This window comes from Morus notabilis, unplaced genomic scaffold, assembly GCF_000414095.1.
Source record: "Morus notabilis unplaced genomic scaffold, ASM41409v2 Scaffold2235, whole genome shotgun sequence".
Lineage (NCBI taxonomy): Eukaryota > Viridiplantae > Streptophyta > Magnoliopsida > Rosales > Moraceae > Morus > Morus notabilis.
In genome coordinates this window covers 167,161-185,326 of record NW_010360708.1, presented here as the reverse complement: position 1 = coordinate 185,326, position 18,166 = coordinate 167,161, and the positions used below count along the sequence as shown (strand labels likewise).

Below are 18,166 nucleotides of genomic sequence, written 5' to 3'. Positions count from 1 at the left end.
CGAAACAAAATGACAGTGAGAAGGAATCAATAATTTTTTAAATCAATACATATAGGTGTCTAGTTCAATATACAGACTTATGTACCATATTATCAGAAGATTCCTTACACAAATCAGTTACATCGCTAGTTTTTAAAACGAAAGAGCATGGTCTTTAAGGGATTTGCACACAAGAGAATTCTAACCTTAGGCTTGGGAAGAAGTACACCTCCAAAACCAAGTCTTTTTGAGCTAACCCGTTAAGGTTAGAAGCAATCATATGTTAAACCCTAACATATGAGACTAACCTAAGGGGACGTTTATTTCATGTATTCGTCTCTGATTCTGAATCATGATTCATGGTTCTCTACAGTATTTTTCTCTCATAAAAAATACACGTAAAACGATAATAGTTCTGAATCAAGATTCTGAATCAATGAACTAAACGTCCTCTAACTTACTGTGAGATAGAAGTTTGTGTCTCGACTGTCCCAAATAGGACACATAGAATTCCTCTTTTTACAGCACAACCAAAAGTAAATTTTATTTCCTTTTTCCTTCAAGCTTACACTAAAGGAATATTATTATTGGCCCCAACACCAATTCTTCCTCTTGCTTTAGGGCGTTTTATGCTGAAGCTTGAAAAGCACGCGCTAGAGCTGAGAGTCTTACTCAACCCACCTCACTTCGTTATTATCAGCTTAATTTTTGATTAATAAATTATTATTTTTTTGCCCTTTATATACCTCCACACCCTCTCTCATTCTCACCATAGAAACCAAAACCCTAGTAACTCCTCTCTCTCTCTCTCTCTCTCTCCCTCTCCTCTCTCTCTAAACAAAAACAAAGCGAAGCAAAAACTCTCTCTAAAAATAACTAAAAAATGGAAATAGAGCCAAGACCTTCGGTGGTGGCAAAGAAGCTGTGGAACATTGTAAGAATAGTGTTGATCATGATGAGGAAAGGCCTGTCCAAGAGCAAGTTAATGGTGGACTTCCACTTGCTCCTCAAGCGAGGGAAGCTCGCCGGCAAAGCCATGGCGGAGAACTTCATCCTCCACCACTACTCCGCCTTCAGCTGCCGCTCGAACGACGCCGTCTCATTCATCTCCCCGAGGGAGTACGAGTTCAGCTGCAGCAACAGCCCCGCCAATTTCAATCCTTTCCACTTCAACAAGCGCAACAAACACCACCACCACCACCACAACAATTATAACCTGTCCAGATCTTACAATTACGACGACGTTTCGAGCACGGTCACCGCGGTCCAGAAGGTTCTGGAAATGTACTTGAGCAACAACAACAGCACCAATCACGGCAATTATCATCTCGGAGGCGATCAGACGGTGGAGGCCTCGCCGCTGGTGATGCTCCCGGGGTTCGGGAAGAGCCCGTTGGTGAGGCAGTTGAGAATAACCGACTCGCCGTTCCCGTTGAAGGATGAAGGAGGGGACAACCAGGTGGATGTCAAGGCTGAGGATTTCATTAACAAGTTTTACAAGAACCTCAAGTTGCAGAAGAAAATGTCCTACCTCGAGTCTCCATATCGATCATGAGAATATATATTTTGGTTGAAGATGAGTCTTGTTTTTACGAAGATTATTGTGAAATGGGGTTTCCATGTGTTTCAACTACTGGATAAAGGTTTGCCACAATATGCCCGATCCGATCACCTTGAGTAATCCATGGTTTCATGATTTTTTTTTTTTTTTTTGCCATATATACAAGATCACATATATCTTTCAAAAGTCACATATATGTATACTCGACCAAAGTATATATATTCACATGGCCATGTAAATTACCCTAGTATACATATTTTTCTAATATATATATGGCACTTCTTTTTCCCCTGGTTTACTTAACGTGATGATCAAGGTATATCAATAGCTATGCTTTTGGATTCAACTACAAGCTGAGGACTCTTGTGAACAAGTACTTTTGTTTTTGGGTTTTTATGTAATTTCGTTAACTTTGTTGTATTTCTGTTAAAGCCCCATGCATGTTGATAATAAAAGAGAAAAAAAAAAGGAAGAGAAAAGGCTATTACGAATATATGTATTATATATATATATATATATATATATATATGGTCTCTTCTTTTGATAAAGCCTGCAAAGGTTCTACCGAGTGCGACTAATTTGCATGGTTAAAGGTGATTTAAAGAGAGCGTTATGTTCGGTTCGTGCGTGAAAATTTTTAATGAATTTGCCTTTCGAGGTTGGTGGGTTTAGGCTTTGGATTTATTAGGTTTGAAGGCTTTGTCTGTATAGTGGTCTCTTCCTTGATAGTGATATTAGTGGTTCTTGTTTGTCTTTGCTTATAAGGCGGTCATGACTCTGCCCTAAACGACACACAGGAAAGAAAAAAAAAAAAAAAAAAAAAAAAAAAAGAAGATGAGAAGCAATAACCTTTTCTTCATTTCTATTGTCTTCTTTCTTATTATACCGTTAGAATTTTGGATCTGGCTATTAGCTTTATATCCAGCAACTTCCAGCTGTTATAGTTTATAGAGAACAAATATTGGGTCATATTTCTTCATCACTTTGGGCAATAATATTGCATGTAACGTATCTTTCTATTGTTAATTATTTCTTTTTTTTTAAAAAAAAATTGTGTGATAGATTGCTAGTCACTCTAAGGAAAAATATCTTGTTGGAAAATTTTTCTAAGACGGACGTCCTTGTTTTGTATAATTATTCTTTAGTTAATTATTACACTTCCGTAAAGCGCATTAATTATAGACCCAATTTGTTGCCATTGTGGCCCTAATGTAAAACTGCCGTGCGGACAGCGTTGAAAATGACTCATTGCCTGGAATATAAACCCTAGAGACTAATATAATTGGTCTATATATATATATATATATATATATATATAATAAGTAATCATGGTTATATATATAGTTTGGACAAGGATATACACATTTATTTTTTGAAATAAATGTGTACATGATATGTAACGCCCATCTAACTTTAACCATATTAGGTGATGTTACATAATACGTATTTGAAACTAATCATGGTTATATATAGCTAGTATTTGAACGAAGGATATACATTCATTTTTTCAAAAAACACGTACATAATACGTCTTTGAAACTAATCATGTTTATAGTTTGAACAAAGAAATCTTCTCCTTAAAATGCTCCTTAATTTGTTTATATTTGAAACTACTATATATATATATATGTATAAATGTCATGTCAAAATTGCAGACATATATACGTACATGCACCATGAAGATGAAAGCGACCAAAACATGATATGCTGCAATATATCGTAATTTCATTATGATAAATCTTTTAAGCTATAGTAATGTAAATCTTTTGTCATCCGTATTCGATCTTTACAAATATATGCTCAAGTTCATGAGATCCATACGGTTTATTTCTAGACTTGCTACGTATACTTGTATCTTGTAAATGCAAATTTGTACATGCAATATCGTTATGTGCTTATCAAGAGCATAATTATGATCAATTCTGGTGATACATGTCATATATATATATATATATATATATATATATATATATATATGTATGTATGTACAATAACGATTATTCAAAGAGGTTATAATTGATTAAATAGTATGTGAACACACATACATTTTAATCAATTTTATATAAATTTTTTGTTCTTGAACTTTGTTGTAATTGGTAGTCTTCATACTAGTACGTATTCTGCTTTCATCCAAAGTAAAAAATTTTAAGTGCCCTTTCAGGGAAAAATAATTAAAATTATAAGGAAATATTAATATTTATATAGGAGGTCAATCTTTCATTAATTTTTTTCTTACTTTTTATATCTAAAGGAGACTTGGAGTGAAACAAACAGTTGAAATCAAGTAAAAGTGTGTAAACCTGTAATTAACTCAGGCAGTTGCTTACTCAAATGGATAAAAAAGGCACCAACTAACTGATTGAACAAAAGTTAGAATTCTACGATTTTGGAATCTCCTTTTTCCTTTTATTAATTAACCAATTGCTTAATTTTGTGCTTTCTTAAAGATCAACTCCTTGCTAATTAACAGTTCAAATATATATATCTAGGATATATATATATATATATATATATGTATATTAGTATCATTGGTTATATGTACCCTTTTCAATCGTTCTTATCAACAACGACATGATTTAATTGCTAAAATTTCTTCTTTTCCTATTATCCCAATCTATCAGGTTCAGACTTCGTAATATATACATATATTGTGGATGCTATATATTGTGTGTGAAAATCATAAAGCAATTATACATACATATATATATATATATATATATATATATATTCAATAATATTGTTGGCTGGCTAGACCTTTGAAGGGGGAAAAGGAAAAAGGTTACTGAGAAAAGGACCCTAATAAAAGAGTGGGTGAGAGATTGTGATGTGTGTAGTCCCCTATGATTGAAGATGAGTCTCTCTCAAGCACTAAAGACTCTCTCTCTCTCTCTCTCTCTCTCTCCATACGCTTTGAACAATGAAAGGCTAGCCGGCTGGTCAATTAGCTTTTATTATTGTTGGTGGCAGATCTCAAACACTTAACACTTGTACTCTCTCTCTCTCTCTCTCTCTCTCTCTCTCTCTCTCTCTCACATACACAATAGTGATCATAACATACTTTAGTTTCATGCTTATCTTGCAAAGAAAGGTCATATATAGATCATCATGCCAAAACACTATACATATATTTTGTGGCTATCACTTTTTGTCAAGATCTATTTTCTATTTTTTTCCACAAATATTGTTAAAGAACAAGCAATTGTTGCACTGATACACATGCCTCTGCATCATTAATTGATTTCGACGGTTTGATTTTGACAGAAAGTCATATAAGGTGTCACATAATTTGATTCAACCGTCTGCGTTCAATTATAATCAGCGGTAGCTAGCTGCAAATATATATTGAGCCTTTCTTTTCAGTTTATTAATATTTAATGTCCCCATTCTTATGGGAATTCTTTTCTGTGCATATGAAAATTCTAGATTCTTGAATATTCTCATGAAAACCCAACATAGAAAATATATATATAATACCATCCATAGAAAACTAAACGCACGTCTCTACATATGTGTGTGTATGTATGTATGTATCTATGTATCTATATATGTATATCATGATATTATATATGTGCTTTGATTTGCTTTTTCCATATATGCAGGACAAAAACAAAAAGGATCTCCATTAGTTCTTATATGACTCATTCTTGGTACATAATGGAGCTAAAAGATTTAAGCATTATATTTTCTTTTTTAAAGCAACTGAATAATAACAAAATGGTCCATATGTATATGCACTTCCCATAAAAGCTCTAATCTAATTGAAAATTTTTAATTTGCTTCTTATTTAATTATATATGCTTTTAGCACTCTAACATTCATATATGTAACCAATCAACTTTTTGAGGGGGATCTAACTAGTTCATCAGTTTGCATGTACAAATGGATAAGAAAGATTATATATATATATATATAAGTATTAAAATTATTTCCCTATTTATAATTCGCTAAAGGATGTTGAAGAGTGTCGGGATGTTCCATGGGACCTAATTGGTGCAATATATAAAGATTGATTTGTCTACTAGCTCCTGATTTTTATTTAAAAATAATAAAATAACAATAATAATATATAATAATAAAAAAGAGTTAGCTACTCCTGAAAAGCTTGCGGGGGTGGAGCCACAAATTAAAAAAGTTGAAGTCCTTCGAGAAAAAAATGAAAGAAAGAAGAGAGAGAAGAAGAAAAGAAGATTAGTTTTTACTTTGTTAGGTGGGAGAAAAAAGGAGTCTGTCTGAATGAAACTGTGAAGTTTTTGGACACTTAACCTAAATTTGAGCTCAATTATTGCAAGAATCCATAACCTCCAATTCAAACTAGAAGTGCTTAACACTGTGAAATCTTACTATTTCGATGATAACAACAACACCACTGTGAAATCTATGATTATTATTATTAATTTTTTAAAGAAAAGAAACCTCTATCTCAAACGACAGGGCAATTTTCAACTTTCCAAGTCTTGAAGTAGCATATGTAATTAGTGATCAATTGGATGGAGATTATCCCTTTCCTTAGGAAATTTAATCTCAGTATGTGACAGATATATATATATATATATATATATATAACTATGTGATTTGACCATTGGGTTAGGTTAATTGTATTTCAATTACCTTAGTTGCACCTGCTGGGATTCATAAGCGAGTTCTATAAATATAAGAATTATGAACGAGACATTTTATCTGCATTCTTGATCTTTATTGTTTTGAAGACTTCTTTTGCAAAATTGATTGTGTTGTCTTAAATCTCTATTTTCGGATTGTTGTTTCTTTCCAAGTAAAATGAATAATAAGTGACATTCTACCTAAGAAAGTTCTGAAAGAAAAAGTCAAGTCAATAAATCAATATTGTTTGTTATATGTTTGCTAAATACGGGCTATCAATTAAATATACACAAATAATTGTTTTTTCCTTTTTCTTTTTTGTTTATGTGTGGAGCATAATCATACATACCCGGTTCTGTTCACAATTTGAATCACAACATAAATTTTTTTCCTATAGTATTCTCTCACAAAAATCAAATTCAACTTTTTTGTTACAATATTTTTTCTCACATAAACTCACTTTTCAATTTAAGTTATCAACTCGAACCGATAAAGAGAACGAGCTAAATTGTAAATACACTGTTAAGTAGTCAAAGTAAGAAAAGAGATTAGCTATATATGCACAACCTCGTGAGGCGACTGGTTGGGTTCGTGAGGGACGGGCGACGTGTTTTGGCGCGCACTTTAGGGGGGGACGGGGTGGGGGTGTGTGGTGGTTCAGCGAAAGAGTACTTGCAACGATGGCTAGGAACCTGACGCCCACATTTTGGCCAATTTTCATGTCAATATTTATTACAACTTTTAGTCCTTTTTTGCACCCTTTTAAAGAGTTCAGGGAGCTTTTAATAGTGAGTAAAAGAAAAAACTGAGGATCAAGTCGCAACTTCATATATAGTTCAAGGACCAAATAGACAATTTACTCTAAAAAGATTCTCACACAAATTTAAAATTGAAGTAAACTAGTGGTTTAAACCAATGGATCTCGTCATACGGAGGGAGATCGACATTAACATCATGTGAAAGGAAGAGATTAACGACGCATAGTGGAAAAGGAGAATTGGCGCGACCTTATTAGAGAGGCGAAAACACGTAGATTGGCCAACAATACGGAGATGATTGATGCTAGTGACGAGAAGAGAGAAGAAAGAAAAGAAAGAGAGGGGTATGATGGAGATATTGCCTCATTTTTTTCGCTGATTCGAGTTTAAAATTTAAGTTTTACTATAGTAAAAAGCTCTCAGAAACAGTCACATTTAACTTTTTTATTACAGTAAAAAACTCTCACATAACATCACATCTCAACTCAAATTAAAAACTCGAATTAGTGAATCGAATGGACTAGTCTTTTTTTTACTCACTCACTTGAAGTGGATGTTGCAAAAATTTCCTACAAAAATGGTACATATGAATACATACATATCTCATTTCTATTCCACAAACACCCAACATTTGATTTCGAGTCAGTTTACCCCAGGGTTTAGGCCCATACTTAAACCCAAGAAAAATTTAAACGTAAAAGATAGTCTCACGAGTTAATGTAGAAAAATAACAAAGGATCCGTTTAGTTCATCTGTTTAAACTATTGATTCTAAATTTTGATATTTGAAATGTAAATTTTTTGTGATAGAAAAATACTGTAGCAGAATCAAAATCATGAGTTTAAACGCAACAAACAAACGAGCTCAAAAAGTTTGAAATATTTTTTTTAAACAAATTAAGTTTATTATAAAATTACTATGTAATTATGTATCGTAAAATGTTACATTCATTATACCGGTTACTTCAAAATTATGTTGTTTTTCAAATAATGTTTTAAAAAATTGTTGCATTTTTTCCATAAAAAAATTCTTGTATTTCAATTTCACTGTTCTGAACATGCCATGTGATTTTTTTCCAGAGAAATCGTAATAAATAACAGTTATTAAAAACTATTGTTGTGTTTGGTGTTGTTTTTATTTTTGTTTTTCACATTTTTCAAGAAAGAAAAATGAAAACGGGAGAGAATCGGCGTTTGACACAATTAAAGACAAAAAACAGAAATGAAAACGATTTTTTAGTTTAGTGTAAAATAAGAGAGAAATGAAAAATGATTTTTAGTCGTTTTTCATTTTTTGTTTCCGTTTTTTCCTCTCTCAAGTAGATAGAGACATTAATAGATTTTTTTATATTGAAAACAATCTCTTGATAAAACTACTAAACGCATTTTCAAAAATGAATTATGTCTGAAATTGAAAACGTTTTCATTTCCCTTTTCATATAAAAAATAAAATCATTTTAGAACGAGTTCCAAACGCTCCCTAATTGTAGTTAGTTGGTACACTTTTTCAAAAATGAGGTAAATGCCTATTTTTGAAAATGAAATGTACAATTCCAAAAATGCCCTTGTCATCTTCTTCGCGTGTTTCTTCTTTCCCTTCTCTTCTTCTCTGTGCCCTCTGGGCCTTGCCTTCTCAACCCTTTCAAGGGCCTTTGCTTCATATCGACATGACAATGGGCTTCGCGTTGCCCCTCTCAGGTCAGTGCTCTTCTGGGCCAGAAAAGCCTATTAACCAAATTGGGCTGTCCAAAAAATGCTCGTTGGTGCATAGACCGTGGCCGCACCGGAACATTTCCCAGTTTTTTTCTTCATCTTCACTCCGTCGTCGTTTTCGCAACACAAACTCTCTTTAACTATCGATTGCGTTGGAGAATTTCAGAACAGAACGCATCAAAAGTTTCGTTTACTGCAAAAACCAGGAGATCACAATTACAAAAAGAAAAAAAAAGGCGTTTATTGAACGAATTCTCATTTCGTCTGAGATCAATATTTCATCAATTCGCTCTCGGTCGGACCTCGAAAACGGCGTCGTTATGGAAGCTTAGCTCTGTTTGCTGATCGATCTCTGAGGCACAGTTTTTCCAGATCCGAATCCCTCTTTGCGGAATGGCTTCGTGGCTCAAAGCTGCTGAAGGTCCGAATCTAGCTTTCATTTCTATGTTTTTTGTTTCTTGTTTTGTTTTGTGTTTGTTTTGTTTTATGTTTCGATTTTCGTTTGTGTTCTGATAATGTGTTTGGGGTCTGATCCCGAGTTTCTGTGTGAATAAATTTGTTATCTTGAATTTCTTTGTGAAGAATGAGCTTGGAGAAATATGTTGTTTTGGTGTAGAGTGTGGGGAAAAGTAGGTTGAGAATGCTCAATTGGGTTTGAATTTGTTTGCATTTGCTATGATGGGAGCTACTTAATTTCACAAATCTGCAATTAAAATTTGTATCTTTTGATACTGATTAGATGCCTTTTCAGGGGGAATAGAGTGGAGTTTAAACTCTAGACATAAATATTGGAGGAAGGATTGTGAATATACCGTTAGGCTAAACTTGCACCCACAATAGACGCCTTAGCATTTACTACTGATAGCAATAAAATATATAGGCAAATAAACACACATAAGATTTGTAGTGGTTCACTACTTCAATGGGAGAGTTACATTCACTTCCTACTGCCGCAGAATTTCACTATAATGAAGATCGATGCGTGTCTAACTCCGCATTAGGTCAACTCACACACTCGACATAGTTGAGTCTGAAATGGAAGTTTCTCTGGCATCAAGTTGGTTTTGTATTGTAATAATGAATTTTTTACACCACTTCGAGATTGAACTGGACCTAAAATTCGGTTGGCACGGTGTGATTGGTTTTATAACAGCAAGTTCAGGATGGATTTTATTTTATTTTTTATTTTATTTTTATTTTTTTGGTGAGATCAAACAAATTTAATTTGCCTTGGTTAGAAGCCCAGTTGATGCATTTGCTGGAGAAGTTACATTTTGTAACCAGTGTAAAAGTTTGAGTCCAATGTGGTTTTCACCGTGCAATTTGGATAGCTAAGTGAGAAGAGAACCATTGACAGATTCCCAGTAGTTTAGTTTCAGTTTGTATGGAGCAAGTGATGGATGGATGCATATCAGATCATAAATAAAATTTTTAGTACAGTGCCTTTATAGTGGAGGAGCCTTCTTTTAAGGCATTTAATACTGATATTTTTAACCAGAATTAGGCCAAATACTTGCACTTTTTTTTAACTTCTCTTTTAATTAAGGTTCCTAAATTTGTTTGCAAGGTAAACAGGTGGCCATCATCTTGTTCTTATTTTATGATGCTAAATTACCTTAGTTTTGCTTTTCATTATTGTTTACATGTTCCCCGTAGCAGCCCCTGATTCAGAATCCCTATTCCATCATATCCACTTCCTGAACCTTCGATTTAAAATAGTTTAACACGTGAAAACTGATTTTTTTTTCCCCTTCTCTTTTGTGTTTAGATTTATTTGAGGTTGTAGATAGAAGAGCAAAGCTAGTTGTCAGTGAGTTGGCAGATGAGCAGCCTGAATCTCAATCTTCAGGTACTGCTTTTGACTATAATGTTGGTATCTCTGTCATAGTTTGCATAAACATGCTTCGTCGGATGAATATACATGGGTTTTGATTAGTTTTCCATGAATTTAGCAATTACTTATATTATACTTGAAAATGTTGTTAACAGCCTGACAGTTTTAGTAATGTTTGCCTTTTGAGAATGGGTATAATATGCTACTGAATGTTACTCATCTGCATCTTCTTGAACCTTTGCGAATTACTTTTTGCTAATAACTGACACTTTAAAAACTCTATTGAAATAGGATCTGTACTTTTTTCAGGTATAGTTAGAAATTTGAAAAATGTGTTGAAGTTGTAATTTAAAACGGGATCATATTGAGGTATGAACTTCTAGAAGAAGGCCATTAAAAAATGGAAAATGAAACTCATCATGAAAAAAAAAAAAATTCACGTCACATCATAAAATGAAACTGTAACTTGTTAGGGGTAAATAAGCTCGGACAAAACAAAAGTTTACTTCTATGGAACTCATTATTTTGACAAATCTGTGTTCATGATAAAATTCTTTCATGATGTGCATCATTGCTCTTAAAATTAGTTGTAATATACTCAGTGCTCTCAAGTTTTCTTAATGAGCGTATCTATTGCTCATTATTATTTCTACTCTTCCTTTCTGGGATAACTTAGCTTCTAATGGGCAAGGATCACAAGCAAAGAGAACAAGGCCAAAGACAAAGGTATTTGCCTCTTTAGCTGTCCTATTTCTACGTATATGTACAGACACATACAAATGCACACTTTCTTTTATTAAAAAAAAAAAAAAAAAAAAACTATTGGCATGTCTATTAACTATGTCTCACACCTTGGATGATTTCAGGTTCAAAAGGGACAGTCAGCTGATGGGACTTCCAAAACGAGTGATGACGTATGTGAACAGACTAGCCTTACACCGCCAGTAAATGTAACACCTGAAAAAGATATGGATACCCTTCTGAATAAAAATGACGGGACCCCTTCTGGCAAGTCTGTGGTCCAAACAACCAACGAGCAGCAAGAAAATTTTAAAAATGATTCCCCAATGTTAGGCATTCCTATAACAGAAGCCTTAGCAAATGATGTCAATAAAAATGATTCTGGTCTTGTGGAAGTGCCAGTGACTGTTACTGATAGGGAAGATGTCGCATCAACTCCAAATGGTGAGCTTCTCAATGAGAGCACCTCAGAAGTTCGTGAAGAAAATTCCTCACCACTACTTGCCAAACAAGTTGAGATTGTGAGTAAACATCACCCAGTGGAGGATGATTCTGTTACCAAATCGGGAAGTTTTGATGTTCCCCCCAAGACTGACCAAGAGAATCCTCAGTCTGAGAACACTGAAGCACCAAATAATAGTGAAACTCAATCCAAAGCTGCTGATGTCAAGGTTGAACCTCTTAACAATCAAAAGAAGCAACAGGAGCAAAAAGCTGATTCAGCTCCCAAGAAAGTACAGGAACAACTTGATGAGGTTAAGCATCTGACATTGGGGGGAGATCTCTCGTACTCTAATTGATATTAACTTCAATATATATGTTTCAACTACTACTACGGGTTTTCATTCAAGATCCTTCATAATGCAGGCTCAAGGACTGCTTAAAACTGCAATTTCAACCGGTCAGTCTAAAGAGGCAAGGTTGGCCAGGGTAAGCTATAATGATACGATTGCTATTTTTCCTCTTTGATCAAGTGTTGGCTCCTTCTGTTTCTATGTTAAAATTATTAGCTATTAAAAGTATTTTGCTGAACGTAGGTAGGATAGTCTTTTCTAAAGACAAGCCAAAGAGCACTTCTATTCCTTTCTGATGATCTTACTCATCAGACAACTTCAGTTTGCATGTTTGTTTATTACATATCACTGTTAGGTTTGTGCTGGACTTTCATCGCGACTTCAAGAATACAAAGCTGAAAATGCACAGCTGGAGGAACTTCTCGTTGCAGAGGTGAACAATTCTCCTGTTTAGTAAGTTATTTAGATTTCTATGGTTTCACATATTAAATGTTTTTTTTTCTTTTGTTTTTTTTTTTTTGTTTGACAGAGAGAGCTTAGTAAATCATATGAGTCACGCATAAAGCAACTACAACAAGACTTGTCAGAATCCAAGACTGAGGTCACAAGAGTAGAATCAAACATGTCTGAGGCCTTGGCAGCAAAGAATTCCGAAATTGAGGCTCTTGTCAGTTCCATGGATGCACTTAAGAAACAGGCTGCTTTATCTGAAGGACATCTGGCTTCACTGCAGGTCAAATACTCTTCCATTCTTTCTCCCATTTCTCCCTGTCATGTCAATTTGTTTTCACGGAACAGATGGGTCATATTGCTCTTGACCATGAAGTTTTTATGTCATGAGGTTTTGACAACAATCTTATTATGTTTACCAGGCAAACATGGAGTCTATCATGAGAAATAGGGAGCTTACGGAAACGAGAATGATGCAGGTCAGTGTGATTCGTCCATTCTCATGGAACACTTGTGTTGTACACTTATACTGTTTCTATTGTTAGGCTCTACGTGAGGAGCTGGCTTCTGCAGAACGGAGAGCAGAAGAAGAGCGGGCAGCACATAATGCTACAAAAATGGTTTATACCAAGAATAATTTCTATTTTAGACTTATTTACTTATCCCATCTATTGTGTCCTTTCACTCGTTTTCTTGATTATAATCATTTCTATGTGCTAAAATAGGCCTCTATGGAAAGGGAAGTGGAACTGGAACATAGAGCCATAGAGGCTTCAACGGCCCTTGCAAGGATACAGGTAATGTAAGGAATCTCCATATTTGCTACCAATTGCCATGATAAAATCAAGAACCAGTTAATGTTGTGCTACTACGTATTTATTTGCTGTGTTACTCAGAGAGTAGCGGACGAGAGGACGGCAAAGGCAGCAGAGCTTGAGCAGAAGGTGGCACTGCTTGAGGTAGTCCGAAACTCTTTTTTAATTCTTGTATTTTCTGTATTCCTTTTCCATGATTAAATTAATGTTCTAGACTTCTTGGGTGATAGCAATATATATCCTCAGGTAGAATGTGCAAACTTGAATCAAGAGCTGCGAGATATGGAAGCTCGTGTTCGGCGTGGACAAAAAAAGTCTCCAGAAGAGGCAAACCAAGCGATTCAGGTATACTTTTTAAATTCCTGACTTGTAGAATTTAGGTTTATTCTGGCATGTGTAATTACTCTGTAGTAGCCATTGGCTATGGCCTATTAATTTCTTGAAAGCGACTTTAATCCTTTATTTTTTCTTCGTATTTAGCCCTGTTTAAGGAGAATTGTTAATCTATTTCAGGATAATTATATGGAACTAGATACAGGATTTCTCTATTACATAGTAAAAAAGTGCTTTATAAACATTATAGCAGTTGAACCTCTCCTAATCCTTTAGCAGTAGGAGTAATAAATAGTTGTCATTTCCATATCACTTACCTATAGCATATTACTTAGATTCAGGCCTGGCAACAAGAAGTGGAACGTGCTCGACAGGGTCAAAGGGATGCTGAGAGCAAGCTTTCTTCTTTAGAGGTAAGGCTTTCTCCTCGTCTCACCCAAACCAATGTTCTTATAATATCTAAGCAACTCTCTCTTGATAAAGTTTCCTCTCTAATTATCTTTTCCCTTTCTCTATCATTGCTTGATATGTGATTTTAGGCTGAAGTGCAAAAAATGAGAGTTGAAATGGCTGCCATGAAGAGGGATGCTGAGCATTACTCACGTCAGGTAATCTCTTTGATTATCCAGCTTTTTACTTTTCTTTTTCTGAGATGTTCCGCAAGAGTTCTGTTATATTTATTAATCTTATTTTCATTTTATACAGTCAATCTTCTAATACCATGCATCAAATTTTTAAGGTTTGCACGGGAGCAGCATAATCTTCACACTAATTTAAGCATTTAACAAAAAGTTATTAGTTTAGTTCATCGTGCCATATTTCTATGTTTGTACCTTAAAATATGAGCTCTTGGGAACTGATTTCTTTTTCTTTTTCTTTTAAATCTCCTGGTTTATATCTTTATTTTTCATAATTTAATGAATCGTGTGCAATGTATTGAGAACATCATCTTATTTATTGGGATTCTAATTTGCAGGAGCACATGGAACTAGAGAAACGCTACCGTGAACTAACTGATTTGTTGGTAAAATTGGTCAATGAATACTTATTTTACATTGTATGACGTCCAAAACACATTCGTGACTGAGTTCTTGTCTATAATTGTATCTATTATTTAGTACTACAAGCAAACACAGTTGGAAACCATGGCTAGTGAGAAAGCTGCAGCAGAATTTCACTTGGAGAAGGAGTTGAAGCGTCTTCATGAAGCGCAGGTCTGCTTTTGGGTGTTCTAAGTTGCTCGGTTACTATTTACATATATTACCGATTCCACTTTCACTACCAAAAGTATTATTGGTTTTGATGGAAATTCACGGTGATATTAAACAGGCAGAGGCAGAAAGAAGTAGAGTTTCTCGCCGGGCATCATCATCTTGGGAAGAAGATACTGAAATGAAGACACTTGAGTATGTTCAATTCTTTAATGGTTGCATAAAAGACTTTAATATACTTCCTCCCATATGTGTAACATACTATGTATTGATTTCTGCATGCGTACGAGGCTCTTATATATAACAAGTTGATTTTTAGTTAAGAGTGGGTATATATAACTGCTAATGGATGCTTGTTTTTTTTTTGGTTTTGGCCCTTCTTGTCTTGGCAATGCATTTTAAAGCTTTAATTCCTTGTCACCGCTGGTACAGTCTTGTCTCATGGAAATTTTCCTACCTTTCTTTAGTTGATTTTTATTTATCTTCTTCTTAATCTTTGATATCTTTCACGAAAAGTACATATTTCCTCGTTACTAGTTTTTATCGGACTCATTTTCCCATCTTTACATCTTCATTTGACTGCTCTCAAGTCTCAATATGCTTACTCTACTAAGGACAATACGTGTATTCTAGTCCATTCATCGAATAAATTCCCTCAATTATGTTGATACGATGCATGATAATTGCAGGACACTTCCTTTGCATCATCGTCACATGGCGGCGGCAAGTATGCAGGTGTCACTATACTCATATCCTAAAAGCTCTGCTTTATCAATAAATAAATAAAAATAAGAAGACGCTGTGAGGGCACTCCTTTCTTCAGATTAATGTGTGCTTCACCTTTCGACTGCAGTTGCAGAAGGCAGCGAAGCTATTGGATTCGGGAGCCGTCAGGGCTACAAGATTTCTTTGGCGGTATCCCACAGCCCGAGTTATACTGCTTTTCTACTTGGTAAAAACAGTTTAACACGTACTTTGAGAGACTCTGGTTAAATAACAGTAACGTGGAATACTATAGATAACGTGATAACTGTTTGATATCTTCTACAGGTATTCGTACATCTCTTCTTAATGTATCTATTGCATAGACTTCAGGTACATATTTATATCATCTTTACTATTTGTTTTTTCTCTTTTCTGGTAGAAAGATCATTTTGATTATTGCTACGAGGCAGATATTTACAGCGTTCTTCGTCTTGGGCAAGATAACTAATAAATTCATTCATGATCTTTTGATTATTGCTACGAGGCAGATATTTACCGTGTTCTTGGTCTTGGGCAAGATAACTAATAAATTCAATTCATTTTTTTTTTTTTCAAATTCTCAGTACCTACTTTTAGAGTTAGGAGATGTGTGGGAGATATGTGTGTAATTGTGGTACACATGTTTTAGGAGGGGCTGTCGATATAAAAGACCTAAGAAAAAGAAGTTAGAGAGATTACAAGATATAAGACTGTAGAATCTTATTCTATAATGCAGACATTACCGTGAAGAAAATAGTATCCATTAAAATGCTTTACATCCTTTTGATTTCTGACATAAAATTTTGATTTGAAGAAATATCCAAGTACAACCGTAAAGTGTTCTTGAAGGGACATACATGGACGGTTAAGTCAAATTTGTCATTCATATGCAGGAGCAAGCAGATGATTTATCTGCCAGCGAAGTTGCGAAGTCCATGGGACTTTCCAACCCGACCTTACCATGATTGAGTAGCTGCTCTCAAACTGTGCCACACACAATTTTTGCGAGCCAGAAATTCCTTGAATATGATGCAGTTATAAGCAATAAAAGAGTAGAAGTTCATCTTTCACTGAATGAAAGGATTTATGTGGTGAAAGCCAATTCTGAAGAAACGGCTGCATACCGGAAATGGGAAACTGGGGGTTTCACTGAAGGTACCCATTCTGTTTTTGGGGCTCGAGGAATTGCAAGATATTGATGTATGATACCAAAAGTATAACACTGCCATGTCTTTTGAGTCTTTGACCCTAATGCTTATAAAAAGTATTGGGTATTTCTTGAAGACCCAAACTTGCCTTTGGCGCAGCAGATTTGGACTTTCTGTGTTTTTAGTCGGCCAATTGCCTATTCTTCTTGTTTTTGCATTTTGTTCAGAAATCACTTATTGACAAGCTTTTACCTCTGAAAAACGGTATGCTTATGTAAAGTCATCATGACTGAGGTTCATACTTAATGAAATGTGAAAATTCATCGAATTGTAAACAGTTGAGGAGCTGAATTCACTTGGAGTGGAGCCAAAATAGTGCTGTCAAAATTTCACTATTGAACTTATCCTATCGATAGGATATTGTTTCGTATCCTCAAATCTTTTATGAGATTCTGTCAATTGTAATATATACATATATATATATATATATTGTAGGCCCTACACAGTAGACCTTTCTATCTTCAAATTTCATCTAGACCTGGCTAAGTACATATGAAACAAGTGGACCGATAATGGCAGCCTTCTGTGAAAGTTTCTTCTTTTCTCTTTTCTTTCTTTCTTTCTTTCTTCTTTTCTCTTTGTTTCTTTCTTTCTTTCTTTCTTCTTTTCTCTTTGTTTCTTTGTTTCTTTGTTTCTTTCTTCTTTTCTCTTTGTTTCTTTGTTTGTTTGTTTCTTTCTTTCTTTCTTTCCTTCCTTCGAGAATTGATTGCCTTAACCAGGAAGAAAACCATCTTTTCTTTCTTCCTTTTTTTCCTTCGAACCAGGAAGAAAACCAATACTTTTTAGTGAGAAGGCATCATTGGCACAGAAATTTCTTTGGATAGATGGAAAGTGAGGTGTTTGAGAATCTTTCTTTTCCGTTCAATCAAAAAAGCAACTAGAAAATGATAGCACCATGATATAGAAGTGAGATTTTTCCTTGTAAAAGAAAAAAAAGTGAAATTAGGAATTGTGGAGTCCACTTATTTGGGTATTGCATTTGCATGTAGATTAGCCGAGTTTTAATTATAGGAAAACTAGTGCTGAAATTTTAGACAGACCGCTCGCAATTGTATGAAAATACTGAGTTTTTGCCTGAAGTCTGACCCGACCCGCCCAAAAATTTTGGGCCGCCCGCTTGAGCCTGAAAAGGCCTGTGAACGGGCCGCGGGCTACTATTGGGCTGCCCGAGCCCGGCCGGACAGTCCAAGCCCGCCCAAAATACTCAATTTTTTTTTTTATATTTTTTAATCTTTATAATTATTAAGTTATTTTGTGTTAAAATTATATAAAAACTAAAATCAACATTCAACATACATTATTAACACAATTTAATAAATTAATTTTGTATATTAATTTTTAAATTCGTAATTCATGATTGTCTCATTAAAAACCTTACTAAGAAAAACCCAATTCGGATAAAAACTTGGTAAGAAAAAACTAATCAT

The 18,166-nt window shown here is 34.6% G+C and overlaps 2 protein-coding genes across 2 annotated transcripts; both read left to right on the top strand.

The window, feature by feature from the left end:
- Positions 1–823: 823 nt before the first annotated feature.
- On the top strand, positions 824–1,892 carry LOC21394177. Its single transcript, XM_010097062.2, has one exon. It carries the CDS (start codon positions 863–865, stop codon positions 1,532–1,534), a length of 672 nt encoding a protein of 223 aa, XP_010095364.1. The 5' UTR covers positions 824–862; the 3' UTR covers positions 1,535–1,892.
- A 6,901-nt stretch (positions 1,893–8,793) lies between these two features.
- LOC21394176 (golgin candidate 1) lies at positions 8,794–17,063 on the top strand. Its single transcript, XM_024164908.1, has 21 exons — positions 8,794–9,030; positions 10,378–10,458; positions 11,120–11,169; positions 11,310–11,939; positions 12,052–12,114; positions 12,334–12,411; positions 12,508–12,711; positions 12,851–12,907; positions 12,974–13,048; positions 13,154–13,225; positions 13,325–13,387; positions 13,490–13,588; positions 13,912–13,989; positions 14,116–14,184; positions 14,553–14,600; positions 14,695–14,790; positions 14,906–14,982; positions 15,477–15,522; positions 15,641–15,739; positions 15,838–15,882; positions 16,425–17,063. Exons 1-21 carry the CDS (start codon positions 9,003–9,005, stop codon positions 16,494–16,496), a joined length of 2,130 nt encoding a protein of 709 aa, XP_024020676.1. The 5' UTR covers positions 8,794–9,002; the 3' UTR covers positions 16,497–17,063.
- Positions 17,064–18,166: the final 1,103 nt, after the last annotated feature.

Excerpts from the sequence above, each read along its gene's own strand:
- LOC21394177 (XM_010097062.2), top strand. The coding sequence starts at position 863 with ATGGAAATAGAGCCAAGACCTTCGGTGGTGGCAAAGAAGCTGTGGAAC.
- LOC21394176 (XM_024164908.1), top strand. The coding sequence starts at position 9,003 with ATGGCTTCGTGGCTCAAAGCTGCTGAAG. Across the intron at positions 12,712-12,850 it reads GACATCTGGCTTCACTGCAG|GCAAACATGGAGTCTATCAT; the intron begins GTCAAATACTCT and ends TATGTTTACCAG. Across the intron at positions 13,388-13,489 it reads AGAAGGTGGCACTGCTTGAG|GTAGAATGTGCAAACTTGAA; the intron begins GTAGTCCGAAAC and ends ATATATCCTCAG.